The sequence below is a fragment of the Trachemys scripta genome, chromosome 11 (genome assembly GCF_013100865.1).
Source record: "Trachemys scripta elegans isolate TJP31775 chromosome 11, CAS_Tse_1.0, whole genome shotgun sequence".
NCBI classification, from domain to species: Eukaryota; Metazoa; Chordata; order Testudines; family Emydidae; genus Trachemys; species Trachemys scripta.
The window spans coordinates 45,110,103-45,136,424 of NC_048308.1; the positions used below are offsets into that span (position 1 = coordinate 45,110,103).

Below are 26,322 nucleotides of genomic sequence, written 5' to 3' on the forward strand. Positions count from 1 at the left end.
AAACTTGCAAATTTGCAAGTGTTCATGCCATACACAATTCCAATTTCCTGATGCAGGTTATTCAGTTTAATTAGATTTTAAGTGTATTTAAACGTAAAACAAAGAGCTCACAATAGATGTTAATAGGGTTACATTCTTACCAATTTGTGTACAGACTGGTAATAGTTGGCTCCCCATGACTATCCAAATGCTGGGTTTGCTGAAGAAGAACATTGTTAAATACTCTTGTTATGTCAATCTGCACATAATTTTCTATTGACTGGAGTACTGTCATGTAGGCTCTTACACTCGTTAACAGCTCTGAAGGTTTTGCAATCTCTTGTGTTGCTTGATTATACATAGTCATTCCAACAATTGACCTTTTAAAGAGAAAAGAGTTACCTTTGTACATTAATGAAATTAAGCAATAGTTAATTCTTCCTGGTTGTATAAAGGATTGGGTATTCAAACTTTTAGACGAATATCTCAATGAGATTTAAAACATGATAGCAGCTCTTTTCAAAAAGAGAAATCAGCAGGAATACTGTATTCATAATACATGCTCTCAGATAAAACTGCATGGGAATTCTTAACACAAACACTTAGTGAACACTATGAAGACACCCAGGGAAGTATGGTCTACCATCAAGTGAATGACCCATGAACTAGAAGATTTAAACCACAAGCAATTTGGTCAAGAAAACACTTTAAAAGGCTCCCAAAATACATTTGCATGAGAGAGACTAGCTGTAATTATCTATCACATGAGCACATACTTGGGCTTAAAAGGACGCACCAGCCAGTTAGTCTATAACCATTCTCAGGAGCACCATTTAGGACAAATTCTTTGTACAAAGGTGCTGTTATAGTTTATGTCCATTTCTATATATTTTTAAAGGGTTTAAAATCAAATTTATCATTAAAATAAGCACAAAAGGAAATTTAATTAACAACAAAATTGAAAGTAAAAGAATTAATTCATGCTGGGGGGCTCAGATCAGCTTGTGATCTAATTTACATGCACTGCAAAACAAAGACAACCGAGCATATTAAGACTGGACAATTTAATTTCCTGAATCAAAACAATGTATTATGTTAGAAATGGAGTCCTAGTAAATAATCTAGTCCATTCTGTGCAAGTGCAGTATTGTTCTCAAGACTAGAACATATCTGTAATTAGTCTGTCAAATCTAATTTTAATTGTCTCGTTTAATGGATCTTCTACTACTTCTCTTGGAAAATTATTACCACATCTCACTGTTAGGAAGTTTTTCCTGATATTCATTTTTTAAAATGGATTAGAAGATACCACTTCTACATAAGGAAGTGTCAGTCTACTGGGCTCCCTTCAACTGTGTCAGCATTCATTATTTTAGTGCTAAGCATTTGTCAGTGGACTCTGCATAAGCATCTCTTGGTTATACGACTTTAGCCACAAAAGTGATTTTTATTTCCTACTAAATTGTCTGAAAAACACAGGACACTGAAATAGTGCCTTTTATCCGTAGATCTCAGAGTGCTTTATATAAGCCAAGTAATCACTACTAAGGAAATGATTCTCTTATTTTCTGTGACTTCTTCTGGGGCAGGTCTGCAGCAGCTGTCATCCCAGGGCTTCCAGAAGAGCAGCTAGGGGAGGGGGGGGGGGGGAGGCAGCACACCAGAACTGACTGTAAATTTGTGGGCTTTTGTGAATTTTTGTTTATTGCCTTCAACCCGACACTGATTTTTTACTAAAAACACCTGTGACAGAAACTTAACCTTAATCGTTAGCCCTAATTTACGGACAGGAAAACTGCAGTAAAACCTGATTTGCCCAAATTCACACAATAAGTTAACAATACTAGGCATGAACCATATATCAGACTGATTCACTGTCCCATGCTGAACCCTCTAGAGGACAGCTGCCCGCTTAGACCCTGATCCTGAAATATACTGACCGTTCTCCACTCCTATTGACTTTGAGGTACTGTGCACATTTTATGCCCATTAAAGGACTAGGCCTTTATACAGTAAATAGAGTCAAAGAGCTTGAAAAGTAATTCAGTATTTTGGTAGTCATTTTAGACTTAAAGATTATAATTACACACAAGTTTGTGCTCATAGTGATGCACGTTACGAAGGCAGGACAAGAAGAGCTGGACATGAAATGACTGTTTTAGCAGAATTGAAGTTTATTTAAAACCAAATGCAATTTTTTTGTCTGTTTTGAAGCAAGTGACATTTATTGTTGAAACATTTTACTGTTTATTTTTACAAGTTTGCCTCTAATGCAATCTTTCTTTTTTAAACCTATTTCAGGAAGTGCTACATTACAAAATAAAGCTGGCATAGCAATATAAGCAATAGTTCAATCACAAAAAAAGAAATATACAAGCTTAAAGTAGTAAAAACTAACATGTTTATATAGGATAGGAAATCAATCCTCAGAATAAAGATAAACTGCAGACCTCTGGAAAAAATACCACTTAACATCAGAAATAGAAAAAAAATTAAGACATTGCAGTCTTTGAATAGCAAATCCCATTCCTAGCTTGGGGCTGCCCTGAGTACCCCCTCAAAACCATCACTCAGCATTTTTGTGGACTTGCTACCCACCCATAAGGCAAAAAATAAAATTACAGAGAACACTGTGGTTTAGGGTCTTAAACCCAGGACTTCATGAAAAGTCAACTTTTTTACCCTTTTTATGTCACCATCTCTTCCCAGTGTATGAAGAGAACATTCTAGACAAAAGTATCCTCAGACCATGTCCTGATCACTAGAGACCCCCTAAAACCTTATGTGAAATACAGAAGATATAGTTAGAGTCTCTACCAAAGCTAACCGCCAGCATGATCACCAGGAATGGCTTTTACAATGAGAAATTCTCACAAGAGGTTGAAATTTACCTTTTCCTGCACCCACTTACTACAGGGAAAAGCCAAGCCAAGAACCCACCTAGTAATGCATCAAGCAACCATTACACCAGCCCACAGCACTTTTTATTTTAAAGCAAAAATGTTAAAAAGTTTCCTCTTAGGTTCCTTGCCAGGTCTTGAGTTCATATTTCTAAGTCCACCCGCCAAACACTGGTAAAATCAAACACTGGAAACAAGGTTCAGCACTGCAGGGATGTGGCAGTGTGAAGAGAATCTCTGTACTATTAGGATTTGTAGTCATGGACTCCTATGAAGGATATGGAACTAGGAACAGAGAATCTGGGAGCTAAGTAGAGGAAATTTATTTTCAAATATTTTGTTTTAAATATAATTTAAATTTCAAAAATGTTGTATGCCTAAGATATGTATTCTAATTGATTTGGAATCTTGGTTCTTAGAATTTGCTATTTTAAAGCTTTGCAGTTCATCTTTAAAAGTAGTCTTGTGAAATAGATACACACAGTATTTTTAATGTTAGAACAAAAAATGATTTATTTTCCTTGGCTAAGTAAAAATTTAATTTTGCAGTCTCTTACTTGGTAAAACGGATTTCCAGGTGAGATGTTAAGTACTCCCTTGGGGTAAACGTATGTTCCCAGACAACCATGTTTGGTACGTAATTGATTGAGAAGCAGAGCTCGGAAAGTGCAGTGTGCAGTTTGTCCAGGCTTAAAAAAAATTGACACACAAATTACATGAGAAATTACAAAACTATTTCAAAGAAACACAAGCACACATTATTATTGGGGAGTGTTGCTCACAATTTTTATGTAAGTAAGTAAGATCAACTAGTTCTGTCCTTTAAAAACAAGTTAGCAGTGTGTAGTAATCATATGAGGAGGCTTTTCACACCTAGTTAATTTAAAATCCGATTTTGGGAGAAATCTGGCTAACGTAGGATGCTACGGTTGTGTGTTGCTCTATACTGTGCAGAAGAGAAGAAAGATTGTTGCACAGTTCACCAAAACGAAAAATTTCTTTAGGGGGTTGCTTAACTTATGTTTTGTAATCCAACAATCACTTCAAGAGACTATGTGTCGTAACCACTGAAAGTTATTAAAAAATTCTTAAGATTAAAACTAACTAATTTCACAAATTCTAAGTAAGCTTTCTCCTTCAACCATTCCACTCATGCTAGCCATCTGATGCCCCATTGCTGACTGTGGCAGCAAGCTTTCCTTCACAAAGTGCACACACATACTCAGCACTTCCAACTATAATGGTAAGCACTGAAATCCACTATTACAGGGGTTCCAACTTTTATACTGGTGACCCCTTTCACATAGCAAGCCTCTGAGTGCGACCCCTCTAATAAATTAAAAATACTTGAAGTATTTAACACCATTATAAATGCTGGAGGCAAACCGGGGTTTGGGGTGGAGGCTGACAGCTTGCGACTCCCCATGTAATAACTTTGCGACCCCCTCAGGGGTCCCGACTCTCAGTTTGAGAACCCCCTTTCCATCATTTCCCCTCATCCTGGTGTTTTTGTCCCCTTTACCATATGCACTCTTCTCCTGCTGCGTTCCTATCGCATTGCTTTTCTAATAGCTTTCAACCCCTCGTGGCAGCTGCTATTCAGAGAAGCTTCCCTGACTGGTGGGGGTGCAAAGGATGGAAGGAGACTTAGCGCATCATCAAATCAGATGGCAGTTTGGTGGCAAGGTGCAACTGACACTGCTCTCCTGCCCCACAGGCTAGCCAAAATTCTGAGTGGGGCAGAACTACCTGGTGGGATTGTGCTGCCCAAGAGAGAGAATGCTGAAGGGGTAGATTAAAGGATGTGTAAGCCCACCTTCTCCACACAGCCATGGGGGAGGGAGGAGAGAGACATACCCCCACCCCTTTGTTTACATGGCTGTAAATTTATTCAAAAGATAAAGTGAAAATTCCATTATTACTGGTCCTAAAATTAACCATGTAAATCAACACAAAGAAAATATCCATGTTTACACAAAAGGATTGGGGAGAATGCAGGAGGAGGAGGAGGAAGAAATAGCATGAGAACGTGCTTACTTGGTCACCACCAATCTGTTTTTCCTCATGCTTTCTACTCCCGGTTTCTCCCTCTCCGGTTCCCCTTTCTTTCCGGTCTGTTTTTTTGACTTTTTGTTCACTGCTTGACTGATTGTTTTGGCACAATGCTTTGGCAGCAGCTAAAAGAGGATGAAAAAAAATCTTAGCAACTATTAGATTAAAAATAAAGTTATGGTTCAGGTGGAGTATTCATGACAAAGAAATCCACACTTTATATGTTGTTTAGCTGAGTATACAATTCCAGCTTAGGAAAGTTCTCCACCCCATCCTCATTCACTGTCAAGATATGCCCAAAAGGAAAACTGAGTAGGAATACAGCTATGAAAATGATCTCAGAGTGCCTGAACACTTAGAGAAATAAATAGAAGAGAATAAATGCCATGGAGTAATTTGATAATATATAAAAAAATATGTGTGTGTATTTATATAAAGAGGTGGGAAAATAACTTGTTTTGGTTCACTAGCATTTCTGAAAAAAATAAAAAAATTCAAGTCGGGTCAAACAAAATGAAAATTAAAAAAACAATGAATCAAAAAGTCAACAAAAAATTCATTTCTGGTGAACAAAATATTTTGTTTGACCTGGGCTAAATTCACAAAACAGCCAAAGGAGGAAGTGGTGATGGTGGTGCCATGTCCCTTATAATGTACAGCCCTGGTGCTTAGGGCACTCACCCAAGGTATGGGAGATACCTACATTAATCCCCCCCTTCTGCTTAGAGAAGGGCTCTGAAGTTGAGTCTCTCACTTCCCAGGACAGCGAGTTTAAGTCCCAGAAAAAGTATGTTTTGGCTATCAAATTCATGAATAGTTTCAGGTTGACCTAAGCTGTGCTTTTCAGTGAATAAATTATTAGTCAAAAAAATGTCACCCAGCTCTATTTGTATATAGATGTGCACACAACCACAAGTTTCTTGATGGGCTCTGTAGATTTCTCAGAAATATCATGAACTATTAACCCATGTTAAATAAACAGCAGGTAGTACACATATAGATAATGAAGTGAATTTTCAACACACTTAGCACAGCACTGTGGAAAATTTTAGGTTGCAACCAACCTGTAATATAGCATAATCTTATTCCTAGTAGATTTCAACACCAAAGATTATATATTTGCTTTTCATGTTATTTATTTCCCCATCACCACCAAAACCCTCTTCACCAAAGTGCCAACTTTACCTTTCCCACATAAGGCACACCTCTTCGACCAAATAATCTCTTCTCTCTTCCTATACTTCTTAAATATAGTCCATCAAAATTACTTGCCAAATTCTGATCCTCCCAATCTTAAAGCACCTTCCTTCCCCAATCAACAAAGCAACAGCCTGACAACCCTTCCATACCTAAACCTGTCCCTGACCTTGACACCCCCTAAGTCCATATTATACACAAAACTTGCAACACTGGTCTCAAGTCTGGTGAATTACTCAAAGCTTAAACTGCTATCCAAAGATGTGTTGTCAGTCAAGTTTTTGAAAATAAAGATGTGACATGGTTTTACTGTCAATTATGCCATTATTCCTGTTCTTAATGGTGATTTTTAGAAAAACCTTCCTTTTCATTACTCATTGCCTCCCAAACCTCCACCGTTGATCCCCATCTTTGGAGAGCCTCTCTGCAACTTTTACTATTAACACTTTCTCTTTTTCTCCACCACCACCACAATGAACAAAGACCACACAACATCCTTTTAAGCAACACCAATCCTATTGTGACAGCATAAGTCCTCTTTTTGCATAAATCACAGTTTTTAAATAGGGCCCTACCAAATTCTCGGCCGTGAAAAATGCATCACGGACCGTGAAATCTGGTCTTTTGCGTACTTTTATCCTATTCTATACAGACTTCACTGGGGGAGACAAGAATTTCTCAAACGGGGGTTCCGACCCAAAAGGGGGTCACAAGCTTATTGTAGGGAGGTTATGATATTGCCACCGTTACTTCTGTACTGCCTTCATAGCTGGGTGACCGGAGAGCAGTGGCTGCTGGCCAGGCTCCCAGCTCTGAAGACAGTGCCTAGCCAGCAGCAGCACAGAAGTAAGGGTGGCAATACCCTGCCATCACACCCTTACTTCTGCGTTGCTACTTTCAGTATTGTTCTCAAGACTGGAACATATCTGTAATTAGTCTGTCAAATCTAATTTTAATTGTCTCGTTTAATGGATCTTCTACTACTTCTCTTGGAAAATTATTACCACATCTCACTGTTAGGAAGTTTTTCCTGATATTCATTTTTTAAAATGGATTAGAAAATACCACTTCTACGTAAGGAAGTGTCAGTCTACTGGGCTCCCTTCAACTGTGTCAGCATTCATTATTTTAGTGCTAAGCATTTGTCAGTGGACTCTGCATAAGCATTTCTTGGTTATACGGCTTTAGCCACAAAAGTGATTTTTATTTCCTACTAAATTGTCTGAAAAACACAGGACACTGAAATAGTGCCTTTTATCCGTAGATCTCAGAGTGCTTTATATAAGCCAAGTAACCACTACTAAGGAAATGATTCTCTTATTTTCTGTGACTTCTTCTGGGGAGGTCTGCAGCAACTGTCATCCCAGGGCTTCCAGAAAAGCAGCTAGGGGAGGGGGGGAAGGCAGCACACCAGAACTGACTGTAAATTTGTGGGCTTCCTTACTTCTGTGCCGCTGCTGGTTGTAGCGCTGCCTTCAGAGCTGGGCTCCCAGCCAGCAGCTGCTGCTCTCTGGATGTCCAGCAGCGTAGAAATAAGAGTGGCAATACTGTGACACCCCCCCATACACACACACAATAACCCTGCAACACTCCACAAAACCACCTATTGGGGCAGGACCCCTATAGTTACAACACTGGGAAATTTCAGATTTAAATATTTGAAATCATGAAATGTACAATTTTTAAAATTTTATAGCTGTGAAACTGACCAAAATGGACCGTGAATTTGGTAGGGCTTAATTCAATACTTAAGCATAAATCATAGCTTAAAAATTAATGGTGGATAATATTTATTTTAAATCCAACATTTACAGTGTACGTGGAATTGAACTACAAGCTTCTCAGAACTGTCTCAAATGAATAAAACCTATTTCTAACAAAAAATTAATTCTCACCTGGTCACTCAGTGTACACTGTTCCGTGCAAATATCTGTGATAAGATTTCGAGCCTGCTTAGCCATTTCATCCAAGAACATGTTACACAAGGAAAGACTGCGATCTCCAATATGATGTCGCTATCAAAAAAGAAAATAGAAAAAAAAAATGGTTTTCCAAATTTCTGCCAATTCCATAATATACCTGCAACAAGTCTATGTACTGCAAATAGGGGCGTTAGGACTAAATTCCTGCTCTTTTAGCGCCAAAAATAAAACTTCCATCACTTGAGCTAAGGGAGATATTCCCTAGCTGCTGCAATAGTAACACAACCCTTATCTTCTCCTCGACCGGCTAGCCAATAGAGGGCAGTGACTCCCATGTACACACCTACGCATGCATGTACGCACACATACTACCAGTATATTACATACGGCTGTACTACAAAACAGTTGTTTTGAGCGTGGTTAATAAAAGACTGGCCAAAGAAAAAATTCTCCATATCTTCTTTCCCTCATCCACCACAAAAAAAAACAAGTTAAAAAAAAGTGTTTTTAAGCAGCTAATTTAAATGTTAGCATCTCCTTAACCAAAAGGTTGGATATTACAAGCCAAAACACAAAAATCTCAAAAAAAAAAAAATTTTTTTTCAAAGGGCATGGAAAAACATGAAAAAATGAGTAACTTTCTGGAATTGTTATCTCTTCTTTTCCATTTTGTTACTTTTCATTCATATTCAACAGGAAAGAGGGGTTTTTTTAATTATTATTTTTATTTTAAGCATTTTCAGTACTGTAAAATCACTAGAATAATCACTGATTGGTGGGAAACAACCCATGTCTGGTTGTTAGAGCTGAAAAATAAACCAGGAGTAGTTGAGATACAAGATACACTGGAAGAAAAAAGAATGTGACAAGCTTTACTCTGATACTTCCTGTGGTAAACAGATTATTCTCTCTGAATTATCAATGCTATTGAAGCCAGGAGAGAAGGCACCCAATTAAAATACTCTGTGACTATTTGTTTAAAATATAGCCATAGTTTAAAGTGGGCTAGGTCACACATGTTTACAGACAAACATGCGCAATAACATACCTCTGAAGTAGGTCAACTGGTGACTAGGGAGCATTATAAAATGTATTTAAATGGTCTAATCCCCAATATTTGTTAAAAATAAATTAAATTCCAGCATGGGCAATGATGGATCCAATACTTATCTGAGATATCACATATTCAGAGTTTAAAGTTACTGTCAACATTCAGGCATGTAGAAACACATGTAATCCACTGATTTTTTTTCACAGTTACATACACCATTCCTCAATAGTTGCTGAAAACTGTCAAAGCCAGCGAGCCATGGGCTACCAACGTTGCCAATGCCAGTGGAACTGCACTGCTAACAGTGGGTATTTTTTGTCAAAATTCCCGAAGTGCAGAGTAAACATTAATTTAAATGCTCCTGCCCCTTCTTCATACATCAAAGCAGCACATATGCCCCCTCCTCTCATTACTTTTTGCACATCACCTTTAAGTGATTAGCTTCAGAAGCACTGCAGTCTAGTGGATTAGTCAAGGATATGCACATCATAAGTCCTTAGTCCTTATAGTTCTGGCACAGATTAGCTGGGTATGCTTGAGAAAGTCACTCGGTTTCCCTCATCTGTAATATGTGGATAATGATATTAATCTACGTTACAGTGGTGTTCAGAGGCCTAACTAAATATTTGTAAAGTTAACAATGCCAGTCAGAAGAGAGCTGAGTAGAACTCAGGTGTTCTGAGTTCCCAGACCAGTGCTTGTTATGCTAGGTCATGTGACCTGTTGGGATGTTGGGGAAGAAGGGAGTGAACAACCACCACCACTGCATTCGGTAGGCCTAGTGAACTTCTACAGTCTGTACAAGTTTGGAGTACAGTAAACTACTGCATAGTGGCTTCAACATTTGAAACAGTTGTATATTAAAACAGAAAGATAAACCTGCTGTGCTTGTACATCCCAAACAGACATTTTAAACCACAGATCAAACAAAATCTTACTGCACATCTAAAGAAACTTACAATATTCACAACTTTAAAACTAGTAAACCAATTCAACCTCTCCCTAGGCTTCAGAGCCCAAGCCACAACATTTACACAGTCCAAGTCTGTGGACCCCCGGCTCTCAGCCTCACTGTCATGGGATCCTGCTTGCTGTGTAGATGTACGCTTAGTTTCACTCAAGCCACTGAACAGATCCACCGTGCAGCTCTGCTGTATGCAGCTTGTGGGATTTAGCATATTTGGTTTTTGCTCAGCACAGCTCTAGCATTATGCCTCAATGAAAACCCTTCTTTCACTAGTCATGTTTACTTTTTAACACTTACAGTACCATTCATTATACAGTATAATAAAGATTAATTTTTCAAATTGGTAATTGTGACCAAATTACACAATTAATGCACTAAACTCAAGCTGTGTGTTGGCTGTAGTGACATTTTCTGGCTATAGATAAATTTACAGTAACTACTGTAGAGTAGACAGCAACTGAATCTCTTTACTGTTCCTATAAATTGTTCTGAAAGACACTTCTTGAGTGGAAATTTTCCTGGAAATTTTTTATGGTTCTCCAAAGTAAATAAAGTTTGCAGCTGTTTAAAGCTGAGTGGAAAGAATGGTATAGATATACTGGGAGAAGGAGTTTAATGTTTAAATAAGGGAAATCCAAACCATGCATATTTCAATAAATCTCTTTTATTCATTTAAGTGTTTTCAGATTAGTTCTGAGCAGTACGAAGGAATACTTCTACTGGCCCTAAACAAAGAGGGACAGATTCATCCCTGGTGTAATTCCAAAGTCAATGAAATTATACCAAGTGTATTGATGGATATATTTCATTATAGCATGAAAATGTAAAGAATTCTGTGAGAATAATCCTTGCTTTTCTTTATCATGCTATCCAAAGGTAGGTCACAGCATAATGAATTCTTGCATAATACTATAGTTCAAAGTCAGTGCCTTACAAATATTGTTCAGATAAATTGTTATAATTTATAACATAAGGCACAGCTTGTTGTTTCCTTTTTCATTATATGGTTACAAGTTTTTAAATGTTTACAAACCATTTATAAGAACAGTCTTTACATTTTAAATGGACATATGGCACCAATTAGCATCCATAACCAGATACAAATGATATACAATGCAGGAACCAAACAGATTAACCTACTCACTTCAGTCCATTCCCTGGGCCACATACCAAAACAAAATATTTTTAGATGAATACTTAACTTAAGTTTTGGCAAAATGAAATATTTAAAGTTATTTAAGAGAACTTTTTACAGAAGCTGATAGGGCAATGGACTAGTAATGAAGAGTTTTTCGGTATTACTCAAACCATTAACCCACTGAATAACCCAAGGAAAGTAATTTAACCCCTGCGCCTTAGTTTCCTTTTCTTTGAAATGGTAATAATAATGCTTATATACCTTGGTAAAGAAGGGCTAACATAACTGCAAATTATTAATAAACCAACATCAGTAATATTCTGCTTTATTCCCACTCAGTCTGAATTTCTGTAAACTAACATAATGGTATTACAGATGCATCATTTCAGTGATGCATCAGTGCGGTGTACTTTTTAAGTGCTAATTAGCTGAAAATATTTTAAACAAGGCAGCATAGATAATTAAAATCACACAAGAACATCCGCATGAAGTATTTTGAAATTACCTCTTCTGGACACAGCTCATGGGTGCAGCTCATAAAGTGGGTGCAAAGCAGCGGGAATGCAATTGAATACCTCGACTGAGAGGGCAGCTCCAAACACTGCTGAAACATCTTCTCAAAAGCACGACTATAAAAACTGTTTAGAAATGGAAGTTAAAATTTAGTATTAATGTAATCTGATGGTTACCTTTCAGCAAACAAATATTGTAAACATTGCCAGAGGCTGTAATGCGGTCTTCATTTACTCAGATTAACTCTAGATTACAGTTAGATTTCTAACAAAGCATAGTTAACCTGCCAGGTAAGAGTGCGCACGCGCGCACACAGACACCAGAAATGTCACTGCAAGGCTTTACAGCTATGTATTCAGTCTATATTTCTCAGCTATGAAATACTGTGTGATTTTTAATGAGCCAAACAGCTTTTTTTTGTTGTTCCGAGATTTACAACCCTACATTTGAGCATACTGAAACACATATTGCTTGCTTACACCCAGTTTACTAAGCATTCTAAATCACTCTATCAGTGACCTCTTCTCTTCATTTACCATTCCCCAACGTGTCATCTGAAAAATTTATCTGTAGTGATTTTATGTTTTCTCCCAGGTCATAGATAAAAATATGAAATAGTGCCGGGGCCAAGAAGCGATTCCCGAGACACCCCATTAGGAAACACCCTGTTCAATGATTCCCTGTTTTAATTACATTTTGAGACCTATCAACTAGCCATTTTTTAATCCATTTAAATGTGCCATGTTGATTTTGTGATCAACCATAGTATCCTCTTACATCAGATCCTTCAAAATTGCTATAATTTTCCCCACTGTCCATAGAATCGACTAAAAATTATTTTATTTCCACCGGAGAGATTCTTGTTTAGTTTTTATTATCCCATTAACGTAGGCATGGTCCATCAAATAAAATGTCCTTGTTAACAGAGTGATTCAGAAGTGCATAATATTAACCTAATTTGGTCCTCAAGGCATTAAACTAACAAAAGGGAATGGTGAAAAGAGAGTTTAGCACAAAATTTCTAGATGTCAAGAACAAAATTAAGCAAGGCACATGAAAAGAAGATATTCTATACACCAGGGGTTGGCAACCTTTCAGAAGTGGTGTGCCGAGTCTTCATTTATTCACTTTAATTTAAGGTTGTGTGTGCCGGGAATACATTTTAACATTTTTTAGAAGGTCTCTCTCTCTCTCTCTCTCTCTCTCTCTCTCTAAGTCTATATATTATATAACTAAACTACTATTGTATGTAAAGTAAACAAGGTTTTCAAAATGTTTAAGAAGCTTCATTTAAAATTAAATTAAAATGCTGATCTTAAGCTGCCGACCTGCTCAGCTCGCTGCCAGCCTGGGGTCTGGGGTTCTGTCCACTGGCTCCTGCCAGCTAGGGTCCCAGCCACCGACCCCACTCAGCCCACTGCCAACCTGGTGCTCAGGGTGGGGAGTGGGGATGTAGGGGGGGGTGCAAGAGTCAGGGCAGATGTGTGGGGGGCAGGATAGGTATGTGTGGAGGGTGCAGGAGTCAGGGCAGGGGGTGTGTGGAGTGCAGGAGTCAGGGCAGAGGGGTGGGGGGGGCTGGGTATGTGTGGAGGGTGCAGGAGTCAGGGGTGGGGTCGCAGGGGGATGCACGGAGCTGGGGTCAGGGCAGAGGGCTGGGGTGGGCTGAGATCAGGGGGGTGCTCCCCGCCCCCTGAGGAGCTCACAGCAGGGGGCTGGAGGGATATGCTCCACTCCTACCCTCCTTCCCCCTGCCTCTTCTCCGCCTCCTTACCGGCCTGAGCAACGAGGGCGCTGGGGCTGCTCTCCTCCCCTCCCTCGCAAGGGCCATCGGCGGCAGGGAGGGCGAGGAGGCGGGGCTCGATGCAGCCCGCTGGGGGAAGAAGCGGGGGAGGGGGAAGCTTGGCTGCCGGCGGAGCCTGCCCTACAGCAGCAGCCAGCAGGATCAAGCTTGCTTCTGCCCCTTGCCCCCCGCCAGAGAGCGCGGTAGGCGGGGGGGCGGAGAAGAGCGGGCTGGGTCGGGCAGGATTTTTAGATGTCAAGAACAAAGGCAGAGCGGGACCCCGGCAGGCAGCAGCATGCCATTAAAAAAATCGGCAAGCGTGCCATAAGTTGTGACCTCTGCTATACACCAATGCTAGGAGTTTTGGTAATAAACTAGAAGAATTGTTCATCTATGAGCATAAAGTCAATCTAAATAATATTACTGAAACCTGGCAGAAAGATTTGCAAGACTGGAATGTTAAAAATAAATTGTTATAACCTATTTAGGAAGGACTAAGTGGGCAAAAGAGGAGGGGAATAGCATTGTCAAAAATTACCTGAGTTGCTGACAACTCAGAAGCAAAGGATCTTGAATACTTATAGGATCAATGCACTAACAGATAAAGCACGAGATTGGATAATAGTTGGTGTCTGCTACAGACTACGATATCACAGAGAACAGGATGACTGGCTGCTTAAAGTACCTATATATAATTTGTAGGAATAAAAGCTGCATTATCATTGGGAGCTTTAATATGAGTGAAATATCCTGGAGGTCTCAGACATACGCTGGTTGCTAAACTGTACTGCTACATCTACACTACTACTGTTACTGATGCTAGCTAGATTTAAGCTAATACAAGTATGCCTACTCATGTTACAATCACACCTCCACTTGCAGTAAATACTCTCAAGGAGCTCACTCTATTTAGTTTATCAAAGATAATATTAAAGGATGACTTGATCAAAGTCTATAAGTACTTAAATAGGGAATGGATTTGATAACAGAGGGTTTTTCAATCTAGCAGACAAAAGGTACAAGATCCAATGGCTGAATGTTGAAGCTGGACAAATTCAGACTAGAAACAAGACACGCATTTTTAGTAGTGAGGGTAGTTAACCAATGGAACAACTTACCACTAGTTGTACTGAATTCTCCATTGCTGGATATTTTAAAATCTGGAGTAGATTTTCTCAAACATGTGCTCTAGTTCAAGCACAATTATTGGGCTTGAAACAGAGATTAATTCACAGAAATTCTATGGCCTGTGTTATGCAGGTCAGACTAGAAAATGACTTACGGTTCCTTCCATCCCTAAAATCTATAAAGCATTTCTAATGTAACTTTTGCTATTGAACCAAAGCGTTGCTTCAACTTCTGTGCTAATTCTAGGCACTTTATTTTTGTATCCCCCATCCCCCCCAAAAAGCCAAATATTGAACTTAGCTATTTCTAATTAACACACTGCGAATAAAAGCATTTCTGAATGACATGCAAGGTTTGAAGCACCAGTTCAAGTTCAAGTTTTGGACACCTGATAACATTTATTCTTTACTAGGCACTTGACTCTAGACTGATTTTATAGCAGAGAGAAAACATGCCTTGTTTTCCCCTTTTCCTGTACACCACCCCCCAGATTTGCTCCAGTTAGGTCCCCTTCTCCCAGTGGACCTGGAGGGTAAAATTGAGTCCTGAAGTTGAAACTGTTACAGCAGGAACAAAAGTGATTTATGGTCTTCTATGTGGCTCCCATAACACAGAAGCAAGCACTGTTTCTCAATTAAAACAGGATGAAATATAATTTACAATCTGGAGCTCGTGAAAAGCCTTTTTCCAACTTACATATACTACTTTTCTGAACAAAGGATTTTGTTTTTAAATACTATAAAGTATTATGGGGTTAAATTCAGCTTACTTTGGGAGGAGACAGTATTTTTATTTTAGCTGACACTGATTGATGAATTTCATATAGTTTAATATACCTATTAGCCAGGATCCTTATGATAAATGTACTGCTAATGTATAAATAAGTAAATAAAAAGTAGAGTTACTGCCTGCTTATCAGCTTTGTTTGAGAAACTTACATGTTGAAGGGCAAACTCCATATCGGCTAGGCAAATGATGGATAATCATGGGGACTGCTGTTGCCCTTTGAATGAATCAAAGCATACGCCTGCTATATGGATTTTCAATGAAGAACACACACACACACACACACACACACACAAAAATCACTGCTGGATAAAGTTACTGTAAACAGAAAACCAGGAACTATCATCCACTCTCCCATTGCTGGATCTTCCTAGATGATATGCTGTTTAAAAACTGCATGTGTAAGAGGCTTAAAGTAACCAAAGTTATAAAGACAAAGCTTCTAGAGTCAAATTAATGACATACCAAAATATAGAAAGGTCGGATGTTTCCACCAACATCTCCACCAAGGAATCTACCATTTTTGTGTGGAAAATAATTGTATTCATCATCTTTCCAAGTTCTCTGTGGTCTGCAAGACTAAGTGAAGCCTTAGACACACTGGTGTAGGCCTGTAAGGACATAATAGAATAAGGACAATAGTTTAATAATATTAAGATTCTTATATTTATAATTAACTCAGTCAGACAATGTGGATATGTAGTTGTATATAAGTTATTAATGTTTCTTTAAACTTCTCTTCAGCCCAGTGTAATTTTAAAGAGTGGTTCAACCATGTATATGACCCATGCTTTTTAAAAATATCAAAGCTCGGAGTAAACACCTGTCTTCATCCTCCGTCCCATTTTTTTTTAATGTTAGAACCCACAACACTTTACAATCTAATTTACATATTAAGGTGTTGCCATAATTTCCTGTTTGAAGGCATGGTATGACAGCAACAATGGGGTAAAGTTTCTGGACCAAAGCAGTACTCTCTCAGCAGAGCATAGAGTGTTCCCGCATAGCCACTGCTAAGATACTTTTGGCCACGAGATGGTATCCTTCCACTTCTCTGCCTCTTCCCTTAACAAATCAGATTTTTTGGAGAGGAGAGTGTAGACTATGAGAAGGTATCCTTTTTTGCATAGGAAAAAGAGCACAGGCCAAGAAGTATGGAAGCGGGGTGTGCATGGAAACCAAGAGTGAATTGGAGGTAGCTGCATAGGTATATTTCGAGGGGCAGGGGTGGGGGGAGGAGCAGGTAAGGTTCGGGAGGGTAGAGATTCTAGTGCAGGGGGCTCAACAGGGGATTCTGGGTGCATGGCTTGATGGGGGAGTCTGGGTGCAGGGGGTTCAGTGGGGAAAGTTCTGGTTGTGTGTGTGTGTGTGTGTGTGTGGAGGGGGCCTGGATGCAAGGGTGTTGGGTGGACTGGGGGCAAGCTCCCCATACAGTGACCTTCCTTGCTGCAGCTAAGAAGTGATGGGGGCAGGAAACAGGGGAGGGGTGTGGTGCTTCATGCATCCATGGAGATTCCTGGGGATGGGTCTGAACCAGACCCAGCTGTTCCAGGGGAAGAAGAAATCCTGTCCTCCCCCTCACCCCTCAGCAGCTGAACCAGGTGCAGAATTCCAATTCCCACAGGAGTAATTCACTGTCACTCACCTGGGTTGTACACTGCACAGACGCTTGGGAAGCAGTTCAGCCACCTGCCTCTCCTAGATCACAGCTTTACTGCCCTCCCCTAACACAGCCCATGAAGGAGAAACTGACCTGCTACCAGAGAACGCCTGGCTGACCGCCCCCCCCCCATTAGGCTGAGGGGGTACAGGGGTGAGCAGCAACTCCAGGTGCTCTGTGCCTGCTGGTCAGTTTCCCCACATGGGCTGTGTGGTGAGTCAACAGGAGCTGCTCCCTCCCCTCCCCTTACACAGCCCATGTGGGCACAGTGACCAGGAAGCACAGAATGTCTTGTCACTGCTTGCCCTGCCTCCTCAACTGTCCTCCATGAGGAGGAAGCAGGACTATGGGAGAAATCTGGGCACCCCTCCTACCCCACGCGTCACCTCTGAGACGTATCCAGTATGGGGGGATGCCCCTCTATGCCCCCCCCCCAATCTCCGCCCATGGATAGGTGAGAGACTATCGCATGGCCAGTTGATTCAAGATAGGCTTTGTCTTTTTTTTTTTTTTTTGCAGTAAAAAGTGTGTGTCTGTTATAGCAAAACTAACGTACATTAGCTATCACACAGTAAATTCCTAGTGGACATAAGACTTTGATGGTAGTTCATTCCAATATGAACTGGAATATGAGTGCTTGTAATGACTGGAACCTAGCCTAGGGCAGATATATTTTTTTCTGATCTGGAGTTGATCCGGGCTCCTGTTAACTACCATCAGCAATGGCATGAGTGATTTTTTCCTAGCTTATTAGGTGGCCCAGCCAGATGTACAGGGATACAGCATATTCAAGGTTCATTGCTGCCTCCTGCTATAATCTGCCTCTGATTAGCCAGTCATCCAAGTATGGGTAGACATGGACAGAATGATGAAGGCAAGTGTTACTATCCTGAATCTGAGGCGGCATATATATCTGTTCAGTCTTCTGAGTCTAGGATAGGACGAAGATTCCCTTTCTTCTTCGGAATAGGGAATTACTGGGAATAAAACCCTCTCCTCCTGTATTACTCTACACAGGAGCTGTAGAAGAGTTTGCAAAGTATTGCATTTTTTTTTTTAAGGCTGTGAGAGAGGTCCCTGAAGAGGGATCGGAAAGGGAGGTGAGTAGCCAGGAGGGTGTACAAATGGATGGGATAACTACAGGTGATAACATCCAACACCCATTTGTCAGAGGTGATATTGGACCTAGCCTGATGGAATGAGGCATGGTGGCTCCCAAAGAGTTATATTTGGCAAACAATCCTGATAGTTATTTCTTTCTTAATTCAAATAATTTTAATAGATTATAGTAAATTCACACAGGCTGTCAATTTCAAATTAAATTTGAAATGGTATATTTTTAAAAATAAACCTGTATTTAATTTAAAATTTAAAAACATTCAATTTAATTTTTTTTAAATAATCAATTTTTATTCACCGTGAACCAGAAAAATCGCCAACTACGACCATTAACCAGGGGGATGAGTCCGGCCCGGGTTGGGCAGGGTTTAAACCCTGACAGTTTGCAATCTAGGCATGGTGGAACGCCCAAGGTATCTATCCCTGCTATAAATACTGAAAACTGAATGAAGGGGATGGGGGGGAGAAAAGGGGGAAATTTACAAATCAAAAATAAGGAGGGTTAAGATAAATTTGCTTCACCAAACAAACAGTTTGGAAACTGCTGAGTCTGAAGCTCCATAGGAGTAGCAGGTCAGATGCTTGCTGGGTTTTGCCTCGTTGTCGCTGGTGGTAAGATACTAAGGGAGGAGTTGCAGTCAAATTGCCCTTTATGCCTTTGCACAAGACGACACAGGTTGCATGCACAGCCCTGCTGGACACTGCAATTCAAAAAAGCCCACTTCGCACACTTCAGGCACATGCACACCTACAGCGACTGACATGATTGGTTCATCCAGCCACGCTGAGAATGGGAAACAAGGAGCCTTTGACAGACCAAGAACCTCTCCTACTAACTATACATGTTCTCTTGCAGATGTAGGGAGAGGAGTAGATATGAGGAACAGCTTGACCCAAATCTGCCAGCAGTCCCGGACTGAAGATGTTCAAAAAATCAGAAAGGCTCAACCTCACTTCCTGCTCTCAGTGCCTGGGCATAAGCCAGCAGCTACCTGGGCTGATAGGCTCTGCAAAACCCATCTCTTGCAAGTAATATGAATCTGAACAATGCCCATTTGAAAGCCTGCTTATTAGAAGAAGAAGAGGGAACATCTCAGCCAAAACTATATCTCAGCTTAGTCTTTGGACAGTGTTTGGATAATTCCGGGAACACTGCTCTTTCTAGGTGTTATTAGCATATCACCTGCAGGTCCTTCCTTCAATCAAGAAGTGGAGGTAGGAGCTAGAAACAGAGCAGTGGATCAAAGCATTAATACCAAGATCCGTCTGTGCTGAATAGAAGTACCTGCCCTGAAGAAATTACAATCTAAAGGCAGGAGTGAATACGACAGTACAATACAACATAGAACGCTTCAGGGCATAATAGTTTCCAAAGATTCTGAAAGAGCAAAAGAATCCAGCCATACATTTTATTGCAAAGCCACTCCAGGTGCATGTGGTACTGTGAGGTGAGGAAACAATGTGAAATCAGCCAAGAAGCTTGAAGGGGCAGGTAGGAAGAGATGGAAGCAGATATGTAAGGGGGGTGGAGGCATGAACAGCTTTGAAGAAGCAAAAAAGCAGCTTGACTCTGCAAAGACTGAAGAGGGTGGGAGACAATCATCCTCTCCTGTATCTCTAGCTATTAAATAAATCTTACAGTTTTAAATCCCAATTAGGATTCTACTGTAAGTTTCCCATTTTAAAAAAAGCATAGGCGGGCCAAGACAAGGCTAATTTACCCAAAATTTAACTCGATAATTTTTCCTGCATTTCTTTGTTGTGTCTATCTAATTCTGGATATATAGTTTTTAAACAAATGCTTCAATTCACTTCTTAAAATTAAAAAGATATACTACTCATGAACAGTCTTCTAACAACATATCAGTGACTGATGGATGGAAAACAAATGGGTGGCAAAAAATACTTCAGTTTTGTGCTTCTAAGTGGTAGCTATAATCAGAGTTTTAAAAAAAAGGTTTTAAAGCTTTGACAAATGTCATGTCCTGTCCTTTTTAACATGCTAGTAGTGATAGTCCAACTCTATTGAAGTCAATGGCAGAACTCCCACGAAGTTCAGTGAGGCCAAGATTTCAACTTAGATGTTTTATGGAAAATTTGATATGTAGTAGCTTTAGGAAAAATCTGCCTATCTAATCACCATACCCAACAAAATCTCTTGAATCACTCTTTTCTGCTTTCCATTTTAACTCTATTGATGTAGTCTAATCTTAGTACAGTAAAATAAGAAATGGTAAATCCTGCTTTGTTTTTGCTATTGTTATAAAGTACACAATAATTACTATAACTAAGATGAGAGAAACATTAACTTTCTTTATTTTTCAGTTTGCTTAGTTTGTGCAGCCCACAGCACTTTTTGAATCATAAGCTGTGTGTTTGTATGTATTTTCACACAGCAATTGGAGAGACAGACACTGTAAAATGTAGAAAAATTATTAAATAAAAATTGACAAGGAAATTCAGGAACAAGTGTAGTAACAACCTAACTTTTTTTTACTAGAAATTACTAGATTTCAAGTTGCCAGTGCCCCCTTTAGCACAGACAATGTTATAGTTATTCTCTTTTTTCATATCAGCAAAGTGAGTTACAAAGCAGGAATTACAGTATGCCTGTATGAAATTCATGTATTTACAGAGAAGTGCTGAAAAAATGCAAGGCAAGAACTATTTGTCATCAATGGCTGACAAGTTATTGCGACTTATATTAGCTTCCATTTATATTTAAAAATAAATTGTACCCTTCCATTTAATGCGCTACAGGATAAGAGTCTGATATGTAATAGTGTTCAGATTTATGCTTAATTGTAATTAATAACGAAATCTAGATTCTCCCCCCCATAACCAATTTTTGTTGAAAGTTAAATATTTTTTTAAATAGACGTTTTCTTATTTCTATCACAACAAAGATAGTTCATTTGAGGATCTACTACCTCAGTTTTGGCTACTAATGTTCTCTGTTGAAGAGACCTTCCAGTTCTTTTTAAAACAAATATTGCTGCAACTCCCTGCAATTACCAATAAAAACGTGTTATTCTGTTACTGTTGCAGATGTTACATGTGAGTAAGGTAATTGAAGAATTTCAGTCACATTACATGTGTAGCCAAAGATTTCCTGGGTCCAAATCCAAAAAGGTCTTTGAGCATGTGTTTTATTTGTGAAAAACAGTTACATGAAAAGGGAAATCCTGTTTTTCCAATCCTGTTTTTACAGCTTCTTTGCATAGCTGAGGGAAACCAGGCTCTTTATGGTATCTTAAAAATACTTTCCCAGAAATATGATTGGCCTGCCAATTGACAATCTGGAATTTTGCTCAGGAAAGCTTGCTTGAGTATTTTGCTATAAAACACTCAAGAACAGGAGGTTTGGAATATTATTCTCTTAATATTTGGAAGTCTACAGTGATTTTGTTAAAAACCCATGTCTATGCCAAATTTAATTTTACCTATCTAAATATTCTTCCATGTCAACAGTGCACAGTATTTTTTGCTTTCTTGCTTAAATGGTTGTGCAGTATTGTAATGTGATGCTTAAACAGATGTCACATTTCAGGGAAACGAAAGCTCTACCTATGCAAAATTTGTATTTCAATTTACATTTTTAAAAGTACTTTGGGGTCTACTACAATTACGGGTGCGATAAAAGACAATGAAAAGTACAGCCATACATTGGCAAGTGACTGTAAAAACAGCAGTCATTCAACAGATTTCCTTCACTGTGTGTGTTCAGAATTGCATCTACTTACTCTACAAATATAAAAAAGTTTTAATTACTTTTTAATCCTATTAACACTGCAGAGCCAATATCACTGGAATTCAGAGCACTGTATTCTATTTTGGTTCAAGCAACAGATTGTTCACTAAGTTCTAATGACAGGGCTAAATTCTGCCATTAGTTACATCTGTGCAGACTCATGTAAGAGAAAAATTGTACAAGTGTAAATAAGATCAGAACTTAGCTTGAGGAATCTGTATTACCCGTGATAATGCAAGAGCCAGAAAGAACACAACTTTCAGATCCAGGGTTGAATTTCCAGTGCTGACATTTATGTGAAAACCACTAAGACAATACTAGATATGCCATTTATACTGATTATTTCAAATGCAATCAATGACCAATGCAATGGAACATAATACAGTTATATACACTGGCACCTTGGTAATATAGGTGACCACACTATAGCATTAAGTATTTAGACACTTGAACATTTATTTTTTAATTCTTAGTTAAAAACCCTACAATTTTCTTTCTGATCTGTAATAAATTCAAAGCTAGAGTAGAAATTTCCTGCCTGGAAAAGGCTTATTCCATTTGTGAAGCACTGTGTAATATAATTTGATGTAAAGCAAAGTTTTATCAGAAATACATTGTATTATTTTCTCACACTATAAAAAAAGTCTATAAATTCCTTTGGTTGAATCAAGTACCAGTGTACTGTGTGGTGTATTCAGGTGTCAGTGTACTGTGTTGTGTTCAGTATATTTGATTTCTAAACAGTATTAACTGTATTAGGTATTTACAAAGACCTACACAGAAAATATAAAAAGAATAAAAATAAAATGTGAATGGATTATCTACTTAAATTTTATTTTGTATCAGTATATTAAGTTGTCCTCCTTTGAATATCTGTCACTCATTTGCAAGATAAACACAGTTAAATAGGCAATAATTTAAAAACAAATTATTCCTTACAACATACCTGCAAATGTACACACATTTAAAACTTACCTGCAATCTAAACCAATCTAATCTCATTCCTCTGAAGTCGAACACCTCCCCATCTTCAACTGCATCAGAAAAAAATACAGACTGTAAAATAAAATCTTTAAAGAGTAAATATGAACACAAAAATTCAATCACATTTTTCTAAGGACAATTTTAATAACAGGGCTCTTAATGATCACTTTATTTCGGAGAATAAGGTTAGATTTGGTCTGATAATTTACTAAAAATTATTCCAACCCAGCATATATGATCGTGGGAATAAAATTACCTTTGAGTGGATAAAGCATTTATCTGTATGAGTTATGAATAACACTCACTTTAAATGAAAAAGTGGAACTACTACAAGAAAAACCATGACAGTTTTGTCAAAGCTGCAGCTACAAAGGCTTGTGTGTCTAACCTAAGCCTGGTAAATGTATGATAAGGACCACACATCTGCTTTGCAGACCTCTTCCTCACAGCCTAACAGGTGAAGTTGCCTCTCAAGGAATGGACTCTGGTCCCCTCAGAGTAAGAAAAGCGGTAATACAATACACTGTTATCCTAGATTGTGTGCACTGACAATGGTAACTAAAGATTAAACTGAAGGAGTCCCTTAGGTTAATAACATGCCTATCAGAAATTGAATTTATTGTAGTCTAGTTTGACATACGACTACATGAAATTTGACATACCACCACATGACATTGCCCTGACATGCCCACTGGGCAATAAAGATGATGTTCTGCCTACTGTGCATTTTACAGAGAAGACAAAGTAATTTTTAATACTTTCAATGCTCTATTATCCCACCATTTTTCTTCCTCCTCTTTCACTTAAATCACTTTGATGCTATGTTGCGGCATTCCAAATTCTGTTCACTGAAATCAGTGGAACACCATGACATAATGTATGTACAGCAGCAATGAAAGTGCATTTTGCCTGATGTAAGTGTTTCACTCATGCTTAAGATTCCAGGTACACTCTTTCCTATTTACAGATGTGTCAGCAACAGCAATGTGAAACTTACTTGAATACTAATTTCTGAAAATCAGAGAGCAGGATTCCTTCCAGTAAATTTCCCTTTGCTGAATGTGCACTGATGTATCAAGCAGATGGGGTTATACAAGACAACAGGAAGCAAACAGGAGGAAGCATAATGGAGAGAAGCAGCCACCGTACAGAATGGGATTAAGAGAAAATATCTCTGATCCTAAAACACCAGAAAGCCTGAGCTTCCAGGTAATAGAGACTGAGCTTCAGTTGACTTTTGCTTGAGCTCTTCATCTGAACAGACTTACCTTGTTTCACACTCAGGGAAGTCATAGTGTTTACAAAGGAGGACATGATGATTGACTCATCTTCAGGGCACACTGAAAGATTCTAAAACAACAATGGAAACACATCAATTGCTTCACAGAAACAATATCAATAATAATCAAATCCACAAATTTAGTAAATGCACAGAGTGGTTTTTTTAAAACTTATTTTTAAAAAGTTAACTTTAAGAACAAGAAAACAATATCTTTAGAGGCAGCCTTCATTTAGGAGACTGGTGCAAGTGGTTCTGGAACCAGTAAACTTTTCCAAGCTGTCCTCAGACAGTGATGAGAAAAAAATATTACAATCCCTATGTAGCTGTAAATGGATTTAATGCTTTAGTAAACAGTGCACTGTTATGAGCATTCTAGATAAAGCCTCCACACTCTCCAGCCTAGTCATTCATGCAATAGTCACTACACATTTTTCTGTTCCTAGTATTTTGCTGATCTAGATGGCCACCTGACCTCTCTGCATGCAAAAGTTAGACCAGGCAAGCTGCAAGACAGACTATTAAACACATGATCACACTAGCTCACCATCTTGCTTCCTATTAAATCCCACTTCAACTATGATTTCCACATCTAACAGTTCATGAACCGACAGTTATATATGATTTATACCAGTAGTTTTCAACCTGGGGGTCCACAAACTACATCTAAGATTTCCAAAGGGGTTCACACCTCCATTTGAAATTTTGTAGGAGTCCGGAAACAAAAAAGGTAAAAAACCCACTGATTTATACCATTTGGAAGATGAGATATGAAGTTTTCAGACAATATAAAAAAAGTATTGTTTCACAGAGATAGCAGTTGTTGTAAACACTAAGACCATACTGCAATAGAAGACTACTAAACCACAACAGTAATTTTATAGGATTCTGATTATGGTCAATATTCTTGGGTTTTCCCCCAGACCTGGAGTTTCAGAAGATACTGGATCTCACCACTTAATCACTTCAACCTATCCCTGTGTTTCTGGTATTGATCAAGGACTAAAAGTAGTTAGCCCCAGGACTCAACCCACTATTATGATCATTTCCTCATTTCATGGTTCATCTTAATGTACATTTGTACAAGGAGCTCAAATGTCATTTACTGCATCTAGGAAATAATCTCTCAGGGGTCACTGATGCCAAATTCAGAAAAATTTAATTTATACTATCACTCTGGAGCATGTAGACGAGAAGAAATAAGAGTACAACTTTTACAGTTATAACTTTTCCAGATAATAGATAAGGATGATCTGATGACAGGTGGAACATATATAAGCAGCAAAAAGCAGGTATTTAATTGCTAGAAGCAAATAAATCATTCCAAATCAGTAACTCCAAGTATTCACTTAGTTTTAAACACAATATATAAAAAATTAAAATGTAAACAACTGTGGAGAGTTATTTTCATTGTTTTACAGTATTAAGGTTCAATAATTAAAAGAGAATTTACAACACATTCAACCTAATTATAAATCTACAATCTAATTAAATAAGAAATGAATGCACTCATGTGGACGGAAGGACAGATTAGCAAAATGTGAGCTCCATCTACTGGTCACACAAGAGTATAGTCTAAATACAGTAGATCACCATTCCATACCTTTGTCATCCTCTAGGTGAAGAAAATAATTTGGCTAATATTGTATTAATCATACTAATTTCCAATTTCTTTGAGCTTTAAAAACAAAACAATTTTCACACGATATCAATTTTATTCCTGGCAAGTTATTTTCTATAAACTCAAAACCTGTCTGCTTTGCCTTTTGCTTTGGAAATATCATTTGCTGAATATTATCAGCATATTTAATACTATCCAAAAGAGACAGGGTCCTGGCCTTCAAGAATCACATAGTGAAGTCTGATTCTGAGTTCTGTTGCTTAGTCTCCCCATGCCCTTGGCAATGATGAGTGAAAGTCACTTTTCAAATATAAACACACACTATAATATATATAGTCAGCAGCTTCTTTGATCTGAGAGTTTTGAGCCATCCATGCTCTACCACTCTGGTTTGCAGGCATGGACACTGGTATTTTAGGTATAGCTACTCTGACAAAATAAATGGAATTTTCTTGTGATATCTCTGCATTCTCTACCCTACTGGTTTGTCCTTAC

At 38.6% G+C, this 26,322-nt stretch overlaps 1 protein-coding gene across 6 annotated transcripts in view; it reads right to left on the bottom strand.

Annotated features, from left to right (window-relative positions):
* Positions 1 to 26,322, bottom strand: part of NCKAP1 (NCK associated protein 1) — a 103,061-nt gene that overhangs the window by 29,210 nt on the left and 47,529 nt on the right. For all 6 annotated transcript variants that reach the window (XM_034785032.1, XM_034785031.1, XM_034785034.1 and 3 more), the window contains 8 exons: positions 24,196 to 24,277; positions 22,919 to 22,977; positions 15,879 to 16,024; positions 11,712 to 11,844; positions 8,024 to 8,143; positions 4,917 to 5,056; positions 3,437 to 3,568; positions 141 to 359 (listed from right to left, as the gene is read on the bottom strand). In XM_034785032.1, the coding sequence (XP_034640923.1) occupies positions 141 to 359; positions 3,437 to 3,568; positions 4,917 to 5,056; positions 8,024 to 8,143; positions 11,712 to 11,844; positions 15,879 to 16,024; positions 22,919 to 22,977; positions 24,196 to 24,277 (1,031 nt within the window). The remainder of the gene's footprint in view (positions 1 to 140; positions 360 to 3,436; positions 3,569 to 4,916; positions 5,057 to 8,023; positions 8,144 to 11,711; positions 11,845 to 15,878; positions 16,025 to 22,918; positions 22,978 to 24,195; positions 24,278 to 26,322) is intronic.